The 23,184-nt window shown below is 47.1% G+C and overlaps 1 protein-coding gene across 2 annotated transcripts; it reads left to right on the top strand.

Annotated features, from left to right (window-relative positions):
- The first annotated feature begins 691 nt into the window (after positions 1-691).
- On the top strand, positions 692-22,186 carry LOC126516884 (uncharacterized). Of its 2 annotated transcripts, none has more exons than XM_072285530.1 (9): positions 692-784; positions 4,578-5,012; positions 7,695-8,011; positions 9,898-10,126; positions 16,227-16,323; positions 16,543-16,665; positions 17,185-17,368; positions 20,818-20,989; positions 21,311-22,186. In XM_072285530.1, exons 2-9 carry the CDS (start codon positions 5,000-5,002, stop codon positions 21,430-21,432), a joined length of 1,257 nt encoding a protein of 418 aa, XP_072141631.1. In that variant the 5' UTR covers positions 692-784; positions 4,578-4,999; the 3' UTR covers positions 21,433-22,186. The 2 variants fall into 2 exon arrangements, with proteins under 2 accessions (XP_072141631.1, XP_050022932.3); XM_050166975.3 differs by having other exon boundaries at positions 4,852-5,012.
- The last annotated feature ends 998 nt before the right edge of the window (positions 22,187-23,184 follow it).

Here is a 23,184-nt window from a genome sequence, read left to right on the forward strand (position 1 = left end):
CCTACTATAGGGGCCGTATCGACGTTGTATCACGCGCACAAGCAAATATCAAAGCCCTTTTCTTAAAGAAAGTAGGTTTAACGCTTAAGCTTTCCCCCAATGCAAACTGAATCAAAGTACAAAGCGAACGACCGCGCACCGAACCCAAGAAATGCTGAGCGACCCGATGTGATTATGTGATTTCATTACTTGTTTAGGATGGTATTTCTTGAATGTTGAAGTTGAATGAAGATACATTTCGTTAAGTTGCATAGGCCCATGTGATTTATGAACGGTCACGGGCGTCTGACACGATAAGATCCCATGTATCCGTCGACAACGGATCCGGATCCGTCGACAACGCGTATCCATCACATCAATGAGACGGAAGCCAGACGTCGTGTCCGCGCTGATCCCGAGGTTCGGAACCAGGAGAACGCGTCCAAACGCCAGCGACTCGCCGCGGAACTACCTGAAGAGTTGCGTCTCTCTTCAAGTGGTTGCGCGTCGAGTCGCTTAATTAATTTCATAAAATCAACTGGCCTGTTTAGCCTGTTTTAACGTTTTAGCCTGCTTGAAGTTCGCGCCGCCGTGACGTCATTCCACCTGCTCTGAATTGCTGCACTATTACGTGGGAAAAAAAAAACGGTGCCACGTGTCTCAACATACTTGTTGCAACTACCAGTGGCGCTGCAGTCGAACTGCTCGCGAGGTAACCAGATGACTGCAAAAGGGGGCCGATCATCCAGAGCTTCAGCGCTGCAGCGGGTGGCTCGTACGCGAGCTATCAGCGGACTATATTCCCGTAAGTCACGTTTCTTCTCGAACTTAGATCACAGAATGCGCGCCGACAAGTAATGCTTACCACTTTTTCCCGATGCCACTCTAAATTATGTTTCTGTTTTTTCAGCCATTCTTGGACACAATTAGTTCTGCGTGTCGTTATGGCGCCATAAGACAGCTGTTTGAGCTTGTAAAGCTGAAACAGCTGTTTTCTTTTTTTTTGGGGGGGGGGGGGGGGGGCTAATTGTTTTTTCGTGACACGTTGCGTTGCACTAAAATAGCTGAAAGCTTTAGCTTATTGTACACAATAGCTTTTACGTGCCCTAACTGATTTGTAGCCATTCTCGCTCCACCCACTTTCAGTCCCGCATAAATCTGTCTTGTAACGCGTTAAGTTTAACACTATACCATCGCTGTCCTTTGGTATTAATTAAGGTAGGCTCACTGACTAAACTTTTTTAAAAAGAAAGAAAAAAAAGAAAGCACCATGTGATGCGGTCAGTGGAGTGGACCGACGCTCTTGCGCACTTCGTGTTCGATGTTTCAGTTGTGCTTAGTTATCGCTGTAGCGCAACATAAAGTTCTTAGAGTTGTTTCTTCTGTTGCGGCCGCGGTTCGACTTCAAGTGCAAAAGAAAATTAAGAAAAGTCATTGAAGAGCTCGTGGCGCCCGTGTATCTCCTTTTTTTTTTTTTCTTTTAACATTTAACCTACGATTCACGCTTCCGACGGCACAGTGCCGCCCACGTCAACTCTGAGCGCACTGCGTGTGAAAACGGGGAAACTGTGTGCACCCGCCGCGGTCGTCCAGTGGCGATGGCGTCACGTTGCCGAGCTCGAGGTCGCAGGTTCGATACCTCGGCTGCGGCGGTCGCGTTTCGATGGGGGGCGAAATTCAAGAGCGCTCGTGTACTTGTATTTATGTGCGCGGTAAAGAAACCCCAGGTGGTCAAAATTATTCCGAAATGCCCCCCCAGGACTCGCCTCAAGATCAGATCGTGGTACTGGAACGCTCACTCTAGCATTATTTTTTAAGGAAAGCATATGCAATGCCGACAGAACGTAGTGTTTCAGCGAACTCGCATAAACACAGGTATCTGCATTCTTGCTACACTTTTTGCACTTGACGAGAGATAGGCAGTATACTCTTGAATAGTATGCATGCAGATTACGCTTTAGTGGCAACCCTGTGTTCTTGTGCTGAATGCATATTTATCTATTTTATTTCTAAATGTCTCGCATGTCTCGTATGAGGCATTGGGTATGAGGGTAAGGGGGGCGTCACATAAAAAAAATAATTTTTGAATCGGAGCAACATTCACATAATAAGCATAATACGAGGGTTCTTCAATAAAGACTGAGGCGGCTGCTCCGAAATATTCTGAAAATTGTTCATCGGCACTTTTATCTCCTTGTTTATGATCCTCCAGTAAGGGAAGTGGACGCCTCCCGCCGTCTCTACCAATCTTGGATAGCGTGAGTCAAGCCATGTTTGGATACCTATACTTCAAAATCGCCTTCAATGTTTCGACTATGCCGTGTTTTGCAACGAATGGAATGGAAAAACTTTATTTCTCTATATCTCAGAGAGATTAGCGGTGGGCCGGTGTCTTCATGTTTGGAGTCCTGGCCGCTTCACAAGGTCGGCGCCCCTATTCCAGGGCACCGCTGAGTCTTGCTGCCTCGCAGGCGTGCTGCACAATTGCCCGTTGGGCTGCGAGCTCGCTGCTGGTGAGCAGACCCTCCCATTGTTCCGCACTTGGGTTATTTACTTTATGGAATGCGAAATTACGCTTGCATTCCCACGTGATGTGGTATAACGTGGGGGTTGTTCCGCACCACGGACATGTATCCCTGTACTGGGTAGGGAACATTTTGTGTAATGTGTGCAGGTTGAAGAACGTACCTGCTTGCAGTCTTCGCCAGCTTACTGCCTCATGTTGTGTGAGCGATGTGTGGGGTGGGGGGTATTTAAGTCTCCTTCCTCTGTAGTAGTTAAGTATTTCTGCATACGTCGGCTCCACCGTTAAGGGGGCCTCTAGGGTTTCCGACTGCCCTGCTCGGTGCGTGAGTTCGCGAACTAGGCGGTCCACCCTTGAGTTGCCCTCTATCCCGGTGTGTGCCGGTATCCAGAAGATCCTATGTTTTATCTTTTTGTTAGGAGGCTCTGTTTTGAGGAGGATTCTCAGTGCTTCCTTACTAACTCTGCCTTGTGTGTAGTTCCTGCATGTAGCTTTGGAGTCCGTTAGAATTACCAGAGATTTGTTCCTGCGGTAACCATCAACCGCCGCTAGAGCTACGGCGACTTCCTCCCCCTCCGTTACCGTGCAGTTTCTCAGGGTCGCGCAGCTAATTGGTTCTCCCGTGTGGTTTACCACTGCTGCCGCGACTCTAAACATTCTAGTGTTGCGGTCCCATGGAAATATCTCTTTGTACCTTGCGGTACCTAAACAAGTTCGATAGTGCCACAAATGGTCTGTAAAACGGGTAAGTGAGCTGTTGCGGTTCTTTGTGGAACTGTTAGAAAAAAGAAACGTTGCTTTGACGTGGAATACGAGAGGAATCAGGCGTAGAAATGCCGTGGAGGCGAACTCTAAGTAGGCGTCAAAAGATTACTTATGCGATCTAGGCGTGGTGTAAACGGTGAGACGCGGGCATTTCACTTACTGGGGAGTCATATACAAAGGCCTACACGTGCCGAATTTTAATTTTCAGGGATAAAGATTTCAGAGTGCCAGTCTGAATCTGTATTGAACAACCTACGTATAAATACATTAGAGGCTCTTTGGCCATACATGAGCCTTACGCCGCTGAACGCTATAGTCATCACCATCATCAAAAACGTTATAGCCACACGCGCTTGCAGACACAAAACGCTAGAAGACGTTCTATACAGAAAAAGGCAGCAAGATAGTCCATGGAGCGAACAGAACAAATGCTTGCCACGTGGCAGCTGTCACGTGCGTCACATGCCCTGTTCCATGCAACCGTGCACTGATGCGCTATGATTCATGGCGATCTGAACGACTGTTAAATGACGCACAATATTTTAAACACCGCAGATAATGCTATAACCGGAGACCAAGTGGTCACACACGCACAGCCTCTGTCACGGCTGCCTATAGAGCGCTGCATCCTTGTGCTTTATAGTAGAAAAAAAAACGCACAGTAATCTGTGGATTCAATATACAGCCCATCCAGTACTCAATACTATCAAAGCGGTAAGTTGGATAAGTTTACCTTCCTTTTGTCCGTGTCTCGTGCTGCGCTGTTATGAACCTTAGGATGACTCAAGATTATGGCCGACACGTAGTCCGCAATGGCAGGGCGCCAGTTCTTTGTCGTCAGCGGGTGGTCCGTGTCACTGTGGCGCACGTAGCATAACACTTGCCGCTTGTGTTCTTTCCTGTCTTGTTTTCCGCGTAGTTTTTTTCCGGTTAACACGCTTAGCTAGTTGCCTACCCGTGCCCCTCTTGCATTCCCTCTTTAGAGGAAGCGGCCTCTTCAACGGAAGGGGAGGACAGTGTGTAACCTGGCTCTCTCGTCTCGTATTCCGACAAAACCAGGCACATGGAACTTTTTGCAACTTTCGTTTTGAAAATGCGAATGTCTGCAGAGGTGGCCCACGTCCCAGAGGCTCTCTCGCAAATCTTCGCCTGTATATACAGAAGTGTTTTCGAAGGCGCCACCAAGATATTGAATTTATTTTGCTGAATCTTCAACAGGAATTGGCTTGGTAGGTCTTCTGATAAACCACCGTCCCCTTTAAATTTAATGACTCTTCTGGCTAACAAGGCTGGCGATCCTTCCCTGCAGACGTATATCGACGACGTGTCGCTGGCGCTGCTGTCGTGAACTGGCATACCTGACCCACCGGACCTGCCGCAGTGGCTCTGTCCATGGCGTTCAGATGCTACTTCTGAGCGTGCGCTGCATCAGGAAGACGAAGGTTTCACATGTGGCGTTCCGATAAAAAAAATGACGATTTCAATGTACTGCTTCATTTATCGATCACTTTATCTTGCCTTCAGAATGCCTTTAATGATTTTACGTGCCAAAAATGTGTATGGTTATTTTTTTTTTTTCACAGAACTGGACTGCGTGCATTTTGTCCCTGGTGTGGGGTCGTGTCCAATGAAGAGGACGTCGGAGGCGTAATTCTCGGACAGTGTCGCACTGCCTAGCAACATCCACGAGACTGGAAAACGCAGACATATCTCACAGTACTTCGTAGCAAGATGCTGCCGCCAGGTGAGGATTCCTTCACAAAGTATTACTCTCTTCAAAGCAATTGAGGTTCCACACGAGCGTTACGACACGAGAAAAGAGCGGGGCTGCAATTCGGCACAAGTTGTGGCATAATTACTGTGTGAAGAAAAAGTGGCATGCATACATTTTCAGGCGTGCAACAAAACTTACTGAAAGTGGAGCTCACATATTTCTAGAATAAACACGAAAATCTTAGAATTTCTTTCTGGCGCCCACTTATATTTCGTTGCGGAGAGGCTTTTCTCATGAGGGAAACAAGCTCAATGGGTATACGAGAGCCCGCACCTTCTGCCGTCCAAATTACCCCCTCCTGCGTCGCGTAGTGCCTCCGAGCATCACAGCAGACACGGCCGAGCTGTGTCTTGTATACTTTCAGCTGCGCAACAGATTTAGCCCAACTAGGGTTCATACACCTGACTTCCATGCCCTGAGTGACACAAGCGTTGCCACATCCCCACCGGTGTCTGGCCCGCATATACAACCCGCTGTAAGAGGCATTCGTCACATGCAAGCGTACACGAATGCATCCTCCACTTTTCCCCCTCCTCCCTGCCTGGATTAGAACATGCACCTCCAATAGCCACTACACGAGTATGTTGTCTGTAAATGTGCTTTCCAACGCGTCGTGATCCAAATTCACAATGCTTCTCAAAATTGTGGCTGCATCGAGCCGTTTAAGATGGCCACTGCAACTCCACGGTGCAGTTGCTGGAAGTGTCAGAGGCTGTCGTCCTCACTGTCACGATTGACTACAGGTGGCGCCTGTACTTCGCTAAGGATAAGCCAAAGAGGAAGGAACCGCGAGTTAACGCGGTACAAGATGGCCACTGAAGACAATAAAAAAATAAAAATTACGATATTATTGTAATAGACCTGGATTGGGAAGAATTGTAGATAAGAGTTAATGGAGAATACCTTAGTAACTTCCGATTCGCTGATGATATTGCCTTGCTTAGTAACTCAGGGGACAAACTGCAAAGCATGCTCACTGACCTGGAGAGGCAAAGCAGAAGGGTGGGTCTAAAAAATAATCTGCAGAAAACTCACGTAATGTTTAACAGTCTCGGAAGAGAACAGCAGTTTACGATAGGTATCGAGGCACTGGAAGTGGTAAGGGAATACACCTACTTAGGACAGGTATTGACTGCGGATCCAGATGATAAGACTGAAATAATCAGAAGAATAAGAATGGGCTGCGGTGCGTTTGGAAGGCATTCTCAGATCATAAACAGCAGGTTGTCATTATCCCTCAAGAGAAAAGTGTATAACAGCTGTGTCTTACCAGTACTCACGTACGGGGCAGAAACCTGGAGAAATGGGCGTGGGCAGGACATGTAATGAGGACGGAAGATAACCGATGGTCATTAAGCGTTGGGGACTGGATTCCAAGGGAAGGGAAGCGTAGCAGGGAGCGGCAGAAAGTTAGGTGGGCGGATGAGATTACGAAGTTTGCAGGGACAACATGGCCACAATTAGTACATGACCGGGGTAGTTGGAGAAGTGTGGGAGAGGCCTTTGCCCTGCAGTGGGCGTAATCAGGCTGGTGATGATGATTGAATTATTAATAAAGTGTATCCCAAATTTCAAGGGAAATCATACGAACTAGAATGAGTTTAACCGAGCGGCCGGGTTTTATTAATCCTATTATAAGAACCCCATTATTGGCAATTAAAGTGGATGAAAAAGCAACTTGTAGCAGGTGGCGAAAGATCCAACGTCTTCGCATTACGCGCGTAATGCGAAGACGTGGGATCGTTTCCCACGTGCGGCAAGTAGTTTTTTTTTCTTGCTTATGGGGGTATGAGCCATTGCTGCTAATGACGATAGATGCTTGTTGTTTATTGAAACGTAGGTTCTGTACGTTTTATTCATGATTCCAATGAATATATGCACTGTTCACGTTGCTGAGTGCATGTAGCCTCTGCATTACGTGGAGGAGGAGCCATTGTATTTTTTCTTGCTTAGGGAGGTATGAGCCATTGCTGCTGGTAATTTTTGCTCACGGATGGACACGAAGAATGGCGACTACCGAGAAGCTAACAGCTTTGCTGTCAAAAAAAAATAAATATGGGACCCTACCTTCCTAAATCACGACCTTATGAGACACAGCGAAGTGGGGCCTCTGAATTAATGTTGAACGCCCGGAGTTCTCTGATGTGCACCTAAATCTAAGTACACGACCGTTTTTCCATTACGCCTCATCGAATGAGGCCGGCGTCGAACCCGGGACTACAAGCTCAGAAGCTCAACGACATAGCTACTAGGGTGCCGCTGCGAGTAAGGGTCATGCGCTGCAAAGGTTGTTCACTTCTACAAAAAATAAACAATAACAAAAGAATAAAGCTGCATTATTACAGGGTGTAAGTGCCACAACAAAACAGATGTCGTACAGATGTACGACAACTGATTGGTTTGACTTCACATGAATGATCACGGGGAGGGAGTGTTTTGAGAGTGCTACGTTTCGGAACAGGGAGGCGCAGATGCCAGGTTGGGTAAGTGCAGTACGGTTTTGTGGGCGGAGCTTGTGCTGAATTCTTTGGTTGGAAAGAGTTGCACCTTTCCCTTATACTTGAGCAGGCTCTATACCGATTCGTGAACCACGCCAAGTTATGCTCTGACTTCGGGTTTAAAGTGCTCTAACGTGCCTGTCTCGTGACGCAGGCGTTGTGCCGTTCCGTCTAGTGCGGGTCGCTGTGTTCACACCACGCCAGCAGGCCCTCCTCCAGCGCTCTGTACAACACGCAGTGCGCCTCCGGCACTCTGCGGCGGCCTGGCTTCCCGCTGCCTTGGCGAAAAGCAATGGCTTGGGCTCCAATTCCGTGGCTCGGGATCCGCGCTCGCGTCACCAGCGGTGCGTTCATCAGACTGGCGCTGCTAAGCCCACTGCGAGGAGCATTCGACAGCTTATGCGTGACGCGCCTCTGCTTCGTTACAAGGAACGGCGCATTGAGATCGCCACGTGTGGTGACCTCTACAAGGCTAGTATGTTTGCAAAAGATAGCCGCATTTGGCTGCTTGTACCGCGGCCTCCGAGATCTAGTCTCGGAGGCCATGTTCGTATCAGTGTTTCCTGCAAAAACTACTAGGGAACGATGGCGCACTCTACTGTCTACGCAAGCTATAAGGTGGAAAGTTTCGGAGGTTGATACATACTCGTGATGAATAGTACAACGCAAAAAAAGTCTTACAATATGTACGTTGACAGTGCTTGTTGTGCCCGCTCTTCTGTCCCCCTTGTATTTTTGACACTGTACCCCTTTACGATGTCTATACGGAAGTTTCAAGTATGGCGCCGGGTGCCTACTGGTAAGATAGGTAAAAGTGCTCTCCCGGTTCTGTGCTCGACCACTACGGTAGTTGCAGATGTTCAGAAGGACAATCACTTGATGGGAAGTTGGCGATATGGGACCACCTGACTCCTTTTTCAACGTATCGAGGACCACCTTTTCAAGTTCTATTTCTTTGTGTTCTTGGTTTGCCACGTGCCATAACATCATAATGGAGCTTGTAATTGATCGGAACTGTTCGGCTGCAACTAGCCTAAAGCGGGGTTAAAGGCCTCTCCCAGACGCACATCGGAGAAAACCGGGAGCTTTCCAGTGAACACTCTCTCCGAAGATAGTTATCACTTTTTTTTTTCTGCTGTCCTCTTCCTCATCAAGAGTTGGGTAGCAAACTTGACGCTCGTCTGGTTGGCCTCCCTACCTTGCCTACCCTCGCTTTTCCTCTTGAACCTGCTTCTCTGTGTTCGGAATACGTGAAGCTAAAGGTAATCGGAGTGATTACTTTGCTGCTTTACATAAGTACTCTCCAAATATACCTATTTTTAGCTAAGTTGCTTTTTTGACTTTGCACTATTCGGTGAATAGTCGTTCGTATTAAAACGTAGATGAACACTACTTTCATAAAAAGCGCACATGGAGACACTAGTGCAGTATCGCAATATAGCAGGGCGCGTAGGGAAGGCAAAATGTAATTTCCGAAGCGGATACGTGTGCGTGCGTAAGTGGGTGCCATCGTAAGAATCCTCCCGAGACAGAGACTTGGCGTCATCCATCCTCTTCCTCTCATCTTTAGTATTCTAGCATTAAAACGTTTCTTGAATATAGCCGAGATTTCGTTGTCTGCCCCGCTCGCAAGACATCGCATTAACTGCAAGTCACAAGTGCATCCACGTCACATGCCCCGAGTTCATGTGAACTATGGCTGTAAGCGGGACATGCTTTGGGCCCGCCGAATTTTTTTTACAACATCGGTGTCTTCCACATAGTCTTTGGCCATGGCGGAAGAAAATAACTATACGAGATGAGCATTGGGCAGCCCCTTTGAAACTACGAGTCGGCCCAACACGTGATCATGTCGCGGTAAGCTTTAAGTGTCTTCCGCCGCCCCGATAGCCACGCTCAGTGCGCGCTCTTTCCAAAAGACAACGGCTGCGACTGCCGTACTCGCACGCTGCAACGAAGACGGTAAATGTACACGTTGTAATAAACAACCAAAGTTGCACAAGCGCATCGGCAGGATACTTACAAAGAGGGGTGTTGGCAGAATAGCCTAACAAGTGCGCGTCAATTAAAGACTACCGGGAACCAAGAACACATAGGCCGATTCCGCCGAGCAGAGTATGGCCGACGTTTTTAGAGAGAGAAGGCTAGGGGTATACCTTCACTGAGAGTTGGCTTGCGAAGACTTGCTGCCTTACGCAATGCTCCCTCATGTACACAGCGTATACAACACTGTTATGTCTAGTTTATGTTCGTACCTCGTTCTTTTTTTATTTTTGCGCGCTGTTATTATATGCTTCCTCCTAGTAGTTAGTCCTCCATAGATAGAGCCACAACAGCTTGCATATTCCGCGACGCAGAAATGGCGCGCCGAGGGTCGCCACGGCTACCAGGGGGCACCCGATACGGGCGCTCGAGTGCCGGTTGTGTACATCCACACTGGGCTGGACCGCATAGAGCGCGGAGACCGGACAGAGCGACCGCTGTGCTTGCTGCTCACGGGAGCACCGGGACAGTACCAGGGCTACAGCTACAACATCCCTTTCCTCGACCAGAATGGCGTGGACGTTCTTTGCTTCAACTGGCCCGGTAAGCCTGTTCACCGTTTGACAAAGCAGTGACATTGGAACGCTTCCCGTTTCTGCTGCTATACTGCTGGATTCAGCGGGCAAGAAAGAGAGCGGCAAGCCGTAGTTGCCCGCCTCGTTAGGATGTCTCACCTACCAACAACCGTTGTGGAGCTAATCACTACATTTAAGATCTGTTTAAGAGTAATATGCACAAGAAATTGTGCATGTGTGCTCCAGACGTGTAGAGCGCTTATGCTTGGACATCGGAAGAGCATATCTTTAACATTGTACGGGACGAACTGTGCATTTAACGGCGAAACCTTCAATAAGGTACGACCGCAGATCTTCTCTGGCCATCTTGCAGGTACGCAGCGTGCAATGCGCGCGAACGATCGTGTTTTCAAAGAATTGCATCGCTACGCGCCGCGGAAAGGCCTGAAATTTCAATCCGAACGCCGTTTCCCTCTTCACTCGCGGCGAATCCGCCCGGAGAGGGACGGTGAGTAGTCGGGTTCCTGCGCCTACGTAATCGGGTCCGCAGTGTGACGTCGCTCGCGGTGACACGTTACTTCGAGAATTATTCAAGACATCTGTTATCTGTGTGTTCTGTTGCTTGAATGGACGAATTGAAGTTTAGAGAAGTAATAAGACACAAACTGAATGTCTGCGTGTTTTTGTTTTACTTCGCACCGAAGCAAGAGAGATGTACTTCCGCTTCGTCTGCTTATTCCCACAGTCGTGCGGTCACGTGCTCAGGTACCGAAACTGCCATATTCTACCGTGTTCAAGCGCGTGATCACGCTTTGCGATCCGCCTGTTCTGCCTCAGTATTCGTGTAGCACTGAATTATACCGCTAGTCATGTTTCCTTGTGCACAGCGGGCAAAACCGTGCGCTGCGCGAACGAGACAGCAGCTCGCGTTCAACAGCTCGCGAGGCAACAGCCAAAATGCGTAACGCAGGTGAAAAAAAAAGCGAGGAGAAAAAAAAATGACGTATGTATCATGCGATCCTCGAGGGCAGGTATGGTAGAACGCATGGAAGGAATTTTGTTTGCGAAGGCTAGACGGGGCGAGTGGAGAGAGCGTCTTGCTTGGCAGTAGAGCCCGCCTGCCGAAATCATGGGTTCTCGGCACTGAAAGCTTTCTATCTCAGCTATTAATTTAACCGATTTGTAAAATGTTTGCGGCGGAATGCTCCCTCGAGGACACGTAACAACTTCCAGCGTATAACCAAAGTTAGCTACGGGGCCTGGTGCACGAGGGAAGAAATAGTGCACGAGGGAAGAAATAAACTAAAAAATCACCGCCCCTTCCAATCCGTGAAGATTGTCGAACAGTGAAGCTGTGTTAGTTACGCCGAGTGTTACACCATGCAAGACAAACTTCGCAAGCAGTCTATATTGTAAATCTTTTGTTTAACCACTCTTTCACCTTTTCGCTTTTTCGTGCTTCGCGTGGTGAGCATGCTGTAGGAGTGCTTTTTTTGCGCTTCTGTGTTCTTTTTTTTTTTTTTCGCGTGAGGCAGGCCCTGCGACCACGTTTACGAACCAACTCTCGCTCACGTTCACGGTATAGGCAGCTTTCCTCAGGAATACGCACTACTCGTGGTCGTCCCGTAGTTGTAGCTGGGATGGAATGTGCGGAACCACTAATCCAAAGCGCTTTATATTGGGCGCAAGGCCCACCACTGGAGATGCGGGTGCTGCAATCGCTTTGACGATTGGTTGGATCGGTTTGACGATTGACGCGGCTGCCAGCAATTCTTGCTGGCGCAAGAAATGCCGGCAGCCACGCGCTCTTATTATTTGATGCCGATCTGGCTCGATCGACGAACATGCAGTGTGTTACAACCGTATATGATTCGCGTTTAAGAGAGCATTCTCATGGGGGGAAAGGGGTCTCTCTAACCCCTTTCCCTTGTTGAGGTCTTGTTTTCCTCTCCCGCTAGGTCACGTGGTCCCTTCATAGCGAAGTCCAACAATGACGGCACAATGTCCGCATGAACAGCTTCGCTGTAAAAAGAAAAAAAAGAAAAAGACTGATTTCCATCTTCTGTGGCTACGTGCATCGTACGCCACACGGCTCCGTGCGTATACAAACCACCTGCAGCTGCAGGGCGTGGTGTTACAAAGATTTGACCACGCTGCTTTCAGTCCTTGATCTGCGCGAAAGAAACGACCGTCTTATAATGCTCCTCTTTGGTCTACACCGCACTCAGGCCCTAACTGCCACCTCCCCAACGACCGCTCGTGATGCGGATCGTCCCATGGTTAAGTATCCAAAGCGTATGTGGGACGATGCGTAAACGCGTGGTTCCAGTTACATTTATGTAGAAGAATATTACAGATAATAGATACAGGTCCGTGGAAAAGCGTTCCGGATAAAGATGGCTATCGCACTGTAGCATAGTTCCGCATATTTATAATGAGAATTAAGGAAGTTAAATGTTAGGATATTAAGCGCTGTTCCATATATTTTGTGTTTTCGTGTTGGACACCGTTCCTTTTACAAAAATTTGTCGCTTGAAGCTGGAATCTAAGTTGAGGGAGGTTAACAGTGAATCGTGCGTCCGTCTGCGATGACATAAGAAGCATTAGGTGAGCGCCTGGATTGCGGCTGAGGCATAGCGAGTGGAATTAACAGCAAGAACGCAGCTGAAACAGTGGAACATTCAACCGTCACAAACCCTCATGGACCCCTCGTCATTCACGGACCCTCCTGACAACTTTGTGCAAACGTGCAATCACAGAACGAACTTCAAGCTCTGAGCCACATTAACTAAAACTTGTTTTATGTGCAAGTGCCAGGATTGCGTTCTGTGTTTAGTGCACTACGGTTCCTGCATTACGCAGTGAATCGGGATGATGACACGTGCAAAAAAAAAAAGATAACGCCAAATTCAGTTGATTTCGGAGTAGCATGTCCTACTCAAAGCAACCCACTCTTTCCGACTGTAGGCCTTTTCATCTGGCGAGAAAGAAAGGTTGCGAGACTTTCGTCCTGTCTGGCTTGTGCAAGCCGGCGCGTCGCTGCTTAATAAATGTGTTCACGTCGCGTGCCGCGGAAAGATTTAAAGGTTTTAGCTCGTTCTCCAAAACATTTACGTGATGTCAGTCCATACAATTTCGTCGGGAAACCACTGTGTAGCCCTTGGGCACCGCAGAAAATGCATCAGAAATAGTGTCTGTGTGAACCATTCTGTCTGCATCGTTTTCCGCTCGACGAAGAGCAACGGCGTTTGTGAATTGCCAGCGTGAATTGGAAAATCTTTTAATCTGATCGCTTGGTGTGCGAAATGAAAGGTAGTGCTAGGGTCCAACTAGCCCGTTGCAACCCGGTAATATCTAAGCTCCAAGCGTTAGAATATTTGCGTCAGGCACCAGCATAACATCGTTTTGTGCTGGTGCCTAAGGTTGTGGCCTACGTTAGCCTCGTGTATGAGACCGATGGCGTGGCTCAACAAAGCGGCCAGTGTGGTGGTTGAGACAGAATGATACATAAGCTTTGTGCTTGGGCATTTTCCTCTTTTCCCTGTACATCAGTAATACCCAAAGGCGATCGCATAAAGAAAAACGTGACGGCTGTTTCCGGGGACACAATTTCTGTAACATGGGTAAGTGCGCCGAAGAGGACGGCCCGAACGAGCGCGAACAAAAAGTTTTCATCCTCTTCCGGCTTGTAAAGCTTGAATCACACTTGTCTTGAGTGGTCAATTGGCCGATTTAGTCTCCTTCATTCGAGAAAAACAAAAACAAAGGGCTAATGCTGCAATAAGAACACGCACATTGTGAGCCGTATGCTCGACCTATAGAACAGAGATCGCTATAGAACAAACGGATTTATAATCCAGTAGCTACCACTGCTACGGACGCTCGCGCAGTACGCCGGCTGCTCGACAACTGGACGAGTGTAGTTGAGACTGTTCGGTATCTTTTTACTACAAACCAAAACTGCTTCATTCGTGGACCGAAATCATGTCGAACAAACGAGAAAATTTGGCAATGTATGTACAGATAACGATTTGAACGCTGGTAAAAGTAAATAGCGCAACTCACTCCGTACCTGAACGACATACACGCTGTTGCGATCGTCGTGCATTGTTAACTACTCGTGTTGCTATATTACCGCTTAGAATTACAGGGAGAATGTTACAGCAGGGGCACATTGGTGAAAAGAATTTTAAGAAATACGCAACAGATCTCCGAGGCTGATAGTAGGCTCTAACACGCGCGCGCACACATCGCTCTGGGAGCTCCGTCCACCTCACCGGCAGCAGAAACTCCCGCCACACCAAGGTAAATCACTTCGGTACGTCTAACAGAAACATTTACAACATAGAAGCCCGTCGTCGTTGTTTAGTGGCTTTGTTCTTGCGCCGCTGCGCATGATGTCACGGGAGGCAATCCCTGCTGCGGCGGCCGCATTTCCATGGGGACTAAATCCAAAAACGCTCGTGTACCCTGCATTGGGTGCACGTTGAAGAATTCCAGGTGGTCACAATTATTCCGGACTCCCCCCCACGACTTTCCTCCTAATCAGAACGTGGTTTTGACACGTAAAACTCGAGAAGTTTTTTTGGAACAAAGTCTGTAGATCTAGCAACGAATGCAGCTTCGCGTAGGCATACAAAAATGTATCACGAGACACTTCCGGAGGCTCTTTCGAAGGCGCTCTACGCTCGAAAGGCAGCTATTTTTGAAAGTCAGCTTCGCCTCATTGGAGCATTCTTAGGCGTGGAAGCTTAACAAGCTTGGGCAGGGGCAACTGTCACGGGACATAGTATGCATTCCTTAATTTACATGCGTGCATGCCCCACTCCTGTCGCACTATGAGCGCCGATATACCTAATAAGTTTATTGGCTGGCCTCCAGAGCCATTAGGGCAGTAAAAGACATCCAATAATTTTTTCAAACTGCCCGATTTTTCGGACGTTTTCGCGGCCCTTAGGGAGTCAGAAAAATTGGACGTTGACTCTACAACTGACCAAGAGGATGCTTCAAATGGTCTGTGGGGCGAACGCGTGGTAGAAGGGGGACGAAAACAGCAAGGATCCATGCATTGAGGAATGAGCGGGAAAGGAAGCGTGCTGCCGCCTCTTTGAAGAAGCTTGAACTCAAAAAACAGTGTTGGCTGCCGCCGAGATGCAGGTATCCCTCATCCTAACCAAAATAAACTTTAAAGCAGTGCAACCCAACACTAAGGTGTTGTGTCTGGGCTGAGAGTATGTCAGGGCATTTGAAGTTGACTTTTCAGCAGCTGAGAGAGAATCTTAGTTGTGACAAAGTTCGGGCCTCATACTAATGAGCTTGCTATCAGTTGCTAGAAATAGCTCTTATTCGGAAATATTTGCTTCTGTGTGCACCTACTTTTCATTCGTATGTGGAAATGTTGGACTCGATTTGGAATGGGGTTTGCTTTTTTTTTTTCAAATATATTTTATTCGTTGTGCATTTTACTAACACCTTGCTTCTCTTTTCTTTTTGAATAAAATAAACATTACACCTTACTATTCACACTCCATTAACTCATTTTTTGTTTCAACATGCGTACTAGAGAGTAACACCATCGGCAAACATGGTCTGCCCGTCTTGACATATAACAACGTTGTCTCATTCAGGAAATTTTGCAAAGGCACTACGGGAAAACTCGGGGAATTTGGAAATCTCAACTTGGCAGACACCCTGTACACAGATATATAAAACGTCTGAAACGATTAGGGAGGACGGCTTTAATAGGCTTAAAAAAAAGAACAAAAAAAATTGGCGCAAGAGCTTCAAGATAGCCTAGTCTGTTTGACAGCGCAGACGAAAGAGCAAGGAGACGTACAAGCAATGTATCTGTCCTGTTTGTATACCCAATGTCCTGTCGTCTGCGCTGTTCATGTTTTGTGGTCACTTGAACGGAAAAACATGCTTTATGTCCGGTGTCGTCTCTTAGCTATATTTCTATGTTGCTCTATAAAGCACTCGAGCGCTTACACATTTGTTTACCTTTTCCCTATTGTTCGTGGCGACTATAGTGTGCGTGGTAGGTAAACAACCGACTCGTTTGAACACTCTCAAGTTGACGCTTGCGACTCTACTTAATACCTAGCCTTTTCATTCTTTTTTCGTGCCAGACTTCGCGTTCAGCTTGGAGACCGGCTACTGGTGGCATAGCTGCGACGAGAAAACCAGTCTACTCGTCGATTTCCTCAAGAAACTTCACATCAAGAAGTGAGTACTATCGACAGCGATGAGCTCTTTTATCTGTGCTGACAAAGAACACCGGGGTTGCTTATTGACAGCCTCTCGAAACACCGCAATAAGTTATTAATAAATATTTTGTGTTTGCTAAATTCAAGTGAAAATCTCCGCAGTTTTTCTTTCCGGGAACTGGAGCTGTTGACGTTTGCTGAATCCGCGCATGCAAGTTCGTGGGGCGCTCTTGTGCAGCATCGACATGCTGGTCAGCCACAGCTCCGGAAGTACTCCCGCGGTGCAGCTGGTGGCCGAGGAAACCGAGATTAATGTGAAGTCCTTGGCCCTGCTGATGCCCGTCGCAACCCGACACTTCAGGTGAGCGCATTTAGTCGGATACGGCAATCCTGCTTGTTTGCGAGCTTCAAGCGTGCGCCTGTGTAGGCGAAATTCTTCACGACTGCAACTCTATTTCTAGTATTGTAGAATAGCGTTCGCGCTGTATGTACACGTGCGGTCTTTCAGCTCGCCCAACTTGCTACAATTCTTGAGTATTTCTTCAAGCTGAGAGCACGATGACCATGCGTTCAACTTACTACGCGCACTGACCGGGTAGCAGTGGATATGTTGACCTTTGAGCTGGCAGCTCGAAAGAAAGGGCGGGCCGTTTGCGAAGGCTTTACACCGTGTATCCAAACTCGTTGCGGGGGACTTGCCTGTTATAGAGCAAAAGACATTAGCAACTCGCATAGCAATCTACCAATTTAACACATTTCCATTTTCGCAAAGCGAAAGCTAGTGGATGATTTATGCCTCCCTATTTTCATAACATTTGTGCAAGACAGTTCGCAGTCGGCGTAAGTCAACGAGCCGACTCCGCGGTTCACCTATACGCAGGGGCTCCCGCAACCCTCTGCTCTTCAATGCTGCAGTCAGATGGGCGATGAAGAGTCGACGCGGAGCGTCCATCGTCAAGCCGTTCTTCCAAGCGGTCACGTCGTTGAGCAAGCACCCAACCAGGGGCCGGGCGCACGACGTATTCTTCGCCTACCACTCGTGCATCGGATACGAGGAACATCGGGTTTGCGAATAAGCAGTCATTCTTTTTTCGGTCTGTCGCACACACACACTTTGTTAACAAGGCGGCATCACAGAACGGCGTCGCCTTCGCAAAAACTTCGCAAGTGCTTTTTTGAATAGAGGAGTAACCAAGCAAACAGCGTCTACCTGCATATACAGGGTGTTTTATTTTGTCGTTACCATTGCTTGAAAAATTAACCATCACATCTAGCACAATTCTACTTCTTCAGATTGATTACTCTCAGGGCAGACATTACATGTAAAAAAATGTAAGTGCAGTTTTGAATAACAATCTTCCTAATTACCTTTTAAACTAATTACTTTACGCCACATGTTGCAATTTACGAATTGTAGCAGGTGAAATTGAAGTCGTGTCCGATTGGAACGAATTAAGGGTGACACCAGTAGCAAGGTATGTGTTCCCAAAGCTTTCAACGAACTTGCGTTGGTGTTCCAGTAACTTTTGAGCTTGAATGCATAAAAAGGCATTTGCCAGTAAGGTAAGTGGAAAAACAGTGTATTTCATGGCAAGTTTTACTGCGTTTATGTTAAAACTGGTGCTAGTTTCAGAGTTAGTTTCAAGTGCATGTGCCTTGTGAAAACACCGGTTTCAATTCGTATATTGCAATATGCAAGCTAAAGTAATTAGCTTAAAAGGGAAATTTTGTTGTTAAGTAGTTATTTGCGTATAGTCATTTGTGTATTTAGAATTTATGTAATGTATGCCTCTTTCAGCATTCCAGCTCAATAAGTAGATTTGTGCTAAACGGTATAGGCAATTCTATGCAAGCAGCCGACCAACCAACCAACCATACAGTACAGATGTAACCGTGACTTGCACGCAGCATGCAAGAAGCTGCCGAGACAATTGCAGATATCCTGTTAGAATGCCAGATTTTACACCTAGAAGTAGATACATATGTTCGCCGTGACCATGAACCTCCATATAGCCTCTAAAGAAAGACTAAACATCGGCGCGGCGAACGCCCGCAAGAGACTTTTGGAAGGTTAGTGCCGCCTGTGTAACTTGAGAGAAAGGGTGACGACGAAAATTGCTACACGTGGCCGCAATGTAATGCAACCGCGCGCTCATCGTAGACAATAACGAGTGCAAAGTGAAGCATCTAGTGACATCACAGTTGCATAAAACCTTGAATAGTATGCTGGAGTGTGGTGTCACCGCCCCATTTCAAAATGCAACACTTAACCAATGGGAGAAAAAAAAACTAATTTGGCGGTGAGGTTCCAACAGGTAAAGGACAGTCGACTCGAATGTCTTCGCGAATACAGTCATTAACACCCTTCAAGATGCAGTCTCTGTACGAGGCTTATTAGAATAGACCCGAGAGTGTAATATTCTTATTGTAGAGCACGATGATCCCGATAGCCGGAAAAAGGGCCTGTCTAAAGTACGCTGCGGTCTCCAGCTCTCTCGCGCGCGTTCTATTACATGCGACTGGCCGTTGTGAGAAATCTAGGAAAAAAATAAAAGAGCTATTCGAAAGGAACATTGCCGCTTATGAATGGCTGGAATATAAGTGACGAAATTGTACTTCAGGTGTATTTAGTATATTTTACCCCACTGGAATCAATTCCATCAGTAGCTATTGAAGATTAGTTTTTCAGTGTGCCGATAACTTTAGCAATACCAGGTGGGACGAATGTAGTACCGTTCATGACTAATTCGTTAAACTAGTGAAAGTCTAGAAGGGTACAGCAAGGCCATTTGCAAAAAAAAAAGTGGAACATAACTCAATGTTCAGGACATCCGGAGTCGGACACGAACTGGAAGGCTTTCCAATGAAAGCCATGTAAAACGACCAACACACTTACGCATTCGGAGAGCGTTCAACCGAAGACGAGTGAAATCTGCTACTCCAATTGGATCCCTTCCGTCAGCTTCCGCAAATGAGCCAATACGATTCGTGGATTTTACTAGTATGTGGTTTCAAGTATCTTCAAAAGTGCGCGTGCAACAGGAGTGTTTGACTGAGCAATATTAATGCTTCAAAGAAGTTAACCGCGCAAATTATAGACGCCCGTCCTGTCGTTGTGTTCTGTCGTCGTATAGGTTGCACCGTGAATTTATTTCAATTATGACTGGCCAACCAGCTTGAACTAATCTTCTGCAAGATTAATGGCCTACCAAAAGCGTTTTAAGGTTACTCTGCGGCGTCATATGGCAGCGTATTAACGAAAGGTTTAAAATTTTCAGGTGAGGCCTCAATGTCTTAGTCTTTAGCAGCGGCAAAGTAATTTTTCAAAGCAGCACTGGAATTCACCGACATGGCAGCACGAAACAAGCTTTCTTGTTTGTTATTGTTTAAGCGTTTTAGCGCACTGCTGAACCCCGGATAGTAATTGTATTTTGTTACCAGGACTGTTGGAATTTAAATTTTATGAGGTCCACAAACTCGTATTAGAAAAGAAGCACCCGCCGTGGTTGATCAGTGGCTATGGTGTTGGGCTGCGGAGCAGGAGGTCGCGGGATCGAATCCCGGCCGCGGCGGCCCCATTTCTATGGAGGCGAAATGCGAAAACACCCGTGTACTTAGGTTTAAGCGCACGTTAAAGAATCCCAGGTGGTCGAAATTTCCGGAGTCCTCCATTACGGCGTGCCTGAAAATCAGAACGTGGTTTTGGCACGTAAAACCCCCTAATTTACTTTTTTTAAAGGGGACGCTCATAGCATTCATTCATCCTTCGCGGCCCATGCAAGAGGCCGGGTTCCTACGAAAAAGCTCGCCTTCGTGCATAGTGTTCGTGGCCAGCGTTTCCCGACAAACATTACGGTTACATACGCTCCAGTTGCCAGGAAGCGTGAGAAGCAGGCAGGAGTCCTTGAATGCTATCACGTTCCATTCTTAAAAGCGAAGATGAAAAAAATGCAAAAAAAGCGAAAGAAAAGAAACCTGTTGGAATCTACCGAAAGCAGGCCAAAACTTGTAGCAAAGCTTTCGTAAAAGACTGTTAGGCCACGAATGTTGTCATTGTAATCACCTTTGTGTACGATAACGTCTCTCATAGTTCTTGAAGCTTTACCTGCGTTGCAAGAGATGGCAGTATACGGAGCCCGGTGGTTACTGCGGCGCAAGTTGACGCACTTGAATCCTGGCCGCAGTCCAATGAGGTAGAGCTAGCGCACGCAAAAATTCTTTCATTTATTTCAGATTTGAGAGGATCGCATGAAATGCAACAAAGCTTGCATACTTATACAGTAGGCGTGACAAGAACCGTAGGCGTGCAGCCTGTCAGAGTGGAAAATAAAAATAAAACACTGGCCATAAAACGTATGCAAACCTGAAAATACAAATTGATTCGCTATCCGAGCATTCGCAAAATCAATTCAGAGCCCCGCATTACCTCGCCTGCCATGTGCGTAGCTGACGTGCAACTCCGTGGCGCCCTATATCATTCGATCAGCCAACACCACTGGCGCCATCCTCGCAGGTTGAGAAGCAGTTGGCCACAATTCGGCACCGCTCGATGCCCACCCTCGTGGTGTTCAGCAACAACGACAAAGTCCTGTCAGACGAAGACAACCACACATTGCTGCGGAGGTTGGGCAGCGACCCCAAGCGGACCTGGTTATACGGCTCGGGCGGGCATCTCCTCCGGAGGGGTAAGGATGCCTGCACTGACACCTTCGTTTTCTTTGGTTTTTTTCCGTGCACGACAGCGCTAGAAGTCACATGCAAACAGAAGTGTTTGCATGCCTAATTGACGACTCAAATAATGCGCGCCTCAACATATATCCAAGTACAGTTTTGGAACTTTCTTGTCTTCGAAAGTCGCGCAGACAACACTTTTACGATTCTCCATCTCCTGCGGTGCTCTTTGAAGTTGCATTAAAAAAAAAAAACAGCTTTAGGCCCAAGTACATGACAGTATTTGTCCCATAATCATGCCTTGGTGACATCACCGATTTCGTGCCCACCTGCAGGTGGTTCCGACGTAGTAAAAGCAATCGAGCTGAAGGATGGATCGCACTACGGATTCGTACGCTACCCCGACATCTGCAACGAGGTCCTCGTCGAACTCCTCGACAGGGTGCGACGGTGTTAATCCAAGCAGCGCTTGTCATGGCTCACAAGCGCGCTCTCTAGACCATTTTTACCTCAGACACTAATAGACCACTATACGCTATACGCGTATCAGTCATTCAGCTGGCGTAATAGGCTATATAATGAGCGTAATTGCAGGCCTCGCGTGTCGTTTATTTACTCTGTATAAAAGCACGCCCTTGATTATTAAACCGCTAACCCCATTAGAGCTAATAAAGGGAAAATGAGACATCCACCCAGGCGTAGCTAATTGCTACAAAAGAAACCCATACATGTTTTTAGGTAGAATCCTCGCAGTTGAAGAAAAATTCGTCCTCATCCGGTACTCGAAATCGGGACCACCGCCTTTCCGGGGCAGCCGCTCTACCATCTCAGCTAAACCGGCGGCTAACCAGGCGGAAACTTCGTCTTGGTTATGTTATCAGAATATCGTTTTAACATTTTCGCTGCGTTCTGATAGAGGGCATTAGTTTGATACCTGCTACATTGAAGTCTAGTGACGCATGCCTTTCGCTTTTTGTGTGTGTGATCTCTATTTACAAGAATCATCTGTTTTATACGGTGCTTTCACTGGCGTGGCCTGAGCCTAAATGCTGACTTGCAACCACTTCACTTGAAAATAAAGCACCTGTTCCTCCCGGACTGAGGCTTGGCCTTGCCACACGTTATTCGACTTTTATGAACCGCGGGGTCTCGCATTTTATGCTTAAAGATTCGCCTTTGGCTATACTCCAGGCAAAATATACCATCGCAATATATATGGATGACGATGAGGATTGCTTTAAAAACTTCATGCTCTAATTGAGACTGCTGTAATGGTGGTTGCAAGTGGCAGCAACTAGATCTTGTTGCATAACAAAAATTTAGACAATATTGCAGTAAGTGGCATTGTGCTGCACGTTCAGACATGCGCAGAGCGTTGATGCATGACATGACCACGTACGTGAGAAACGTATGGCTCAGTAACATAACGGAGAATGATGTCAGTTCACGCCTGGAGGTAAGCACACGAGATCCAAACATAAATTAATGCGTGAATCGCACGCAATTAGCGCGCGTACGTATCAGCAGAACACTAACCGCTGCTTAGTACATCCACAGTTGTAATAGGTACAGCTGCTGCTTATGTAAGATGTCCACGAGTAGCGACCAATCATTGAGAAGCCAGATTCTGTACGAATCGGCGGAAGTAGTTTCCGGAGTTTACAGACACTGCGCACAGAGCCAGTTGCGTGCCACCATTGTGACCAAGCTGTACACGTTTGTAAACAATGAAGCGATGCGCATAGGAGCGCAAGAGATCGTCCTTTTGGGCTGTTAATTCGAAGTTATTGTGATTATATCATCGACGCTGAATGGTTAGTGACAATCCGAGAGAATAACACCAATGGTATGCGAATGGCGCATAGAAAGTTTCGCTTTCTGCGGAACTGGCGTAGAGCTAATATATTGCTCACATTTTTCATAAAATTGGAGATATGTGGAAATGGCATAAACGTTTTATAGATAATAGTTTCGTGTGTGACCCACTCAAGCAAGCGTAAATACAAATGAGCGAATTTAGATCCACGAAACAGTTTAGGAGGTTCCCGCTCCCCAACGAAAAACACTGGTATTTACCAGTTTGAGGATTTTCGACATGTCTCGTAGGTAATCTTCGTTTATATGGTCACGAAACCGGCGGCTTTTTATGAAAGCTGCTTTTCGAAAACATTTAGACCTCGCGCTTCCTTTGATGAGCCAGTTTCGTCAT

This window comes from Dermacentor andersoni, chromosome 1 (assembly GCF_023375885.2).
Source record: "Dermacentor andersoni chromosome 1, qqDerAnde1_hic_scaffold, whole genome shotgun sequence".
NCBI classification, from domain to species: Eukaryota; Metazoa; Arthropoda; class Arachnida; order Ixodida; family Ixodidae; genus Dermacentor; species Dermacentor andersoni.

Bases quoted from the DNA above. Each gene is read 5' to 3' on its own strand.
- LOC126516884 (XM_072285530.1), top strand. The intron at 10,127-16,226 runs GTAAGCCTGTTC...TTTTCGTGCCAG, and splicing joins TCTTTGCTTCAACTGGCCCG to ACTTCGCGTTCAGCTTGGAG. The intron at 17,369-20,817 runs GTTTGCGAATAA...CCATCCTCGCAG, and splicing joins TCGGATACGAGGAACATCGG to GTTGAGAAGCAGTTGGCCAC.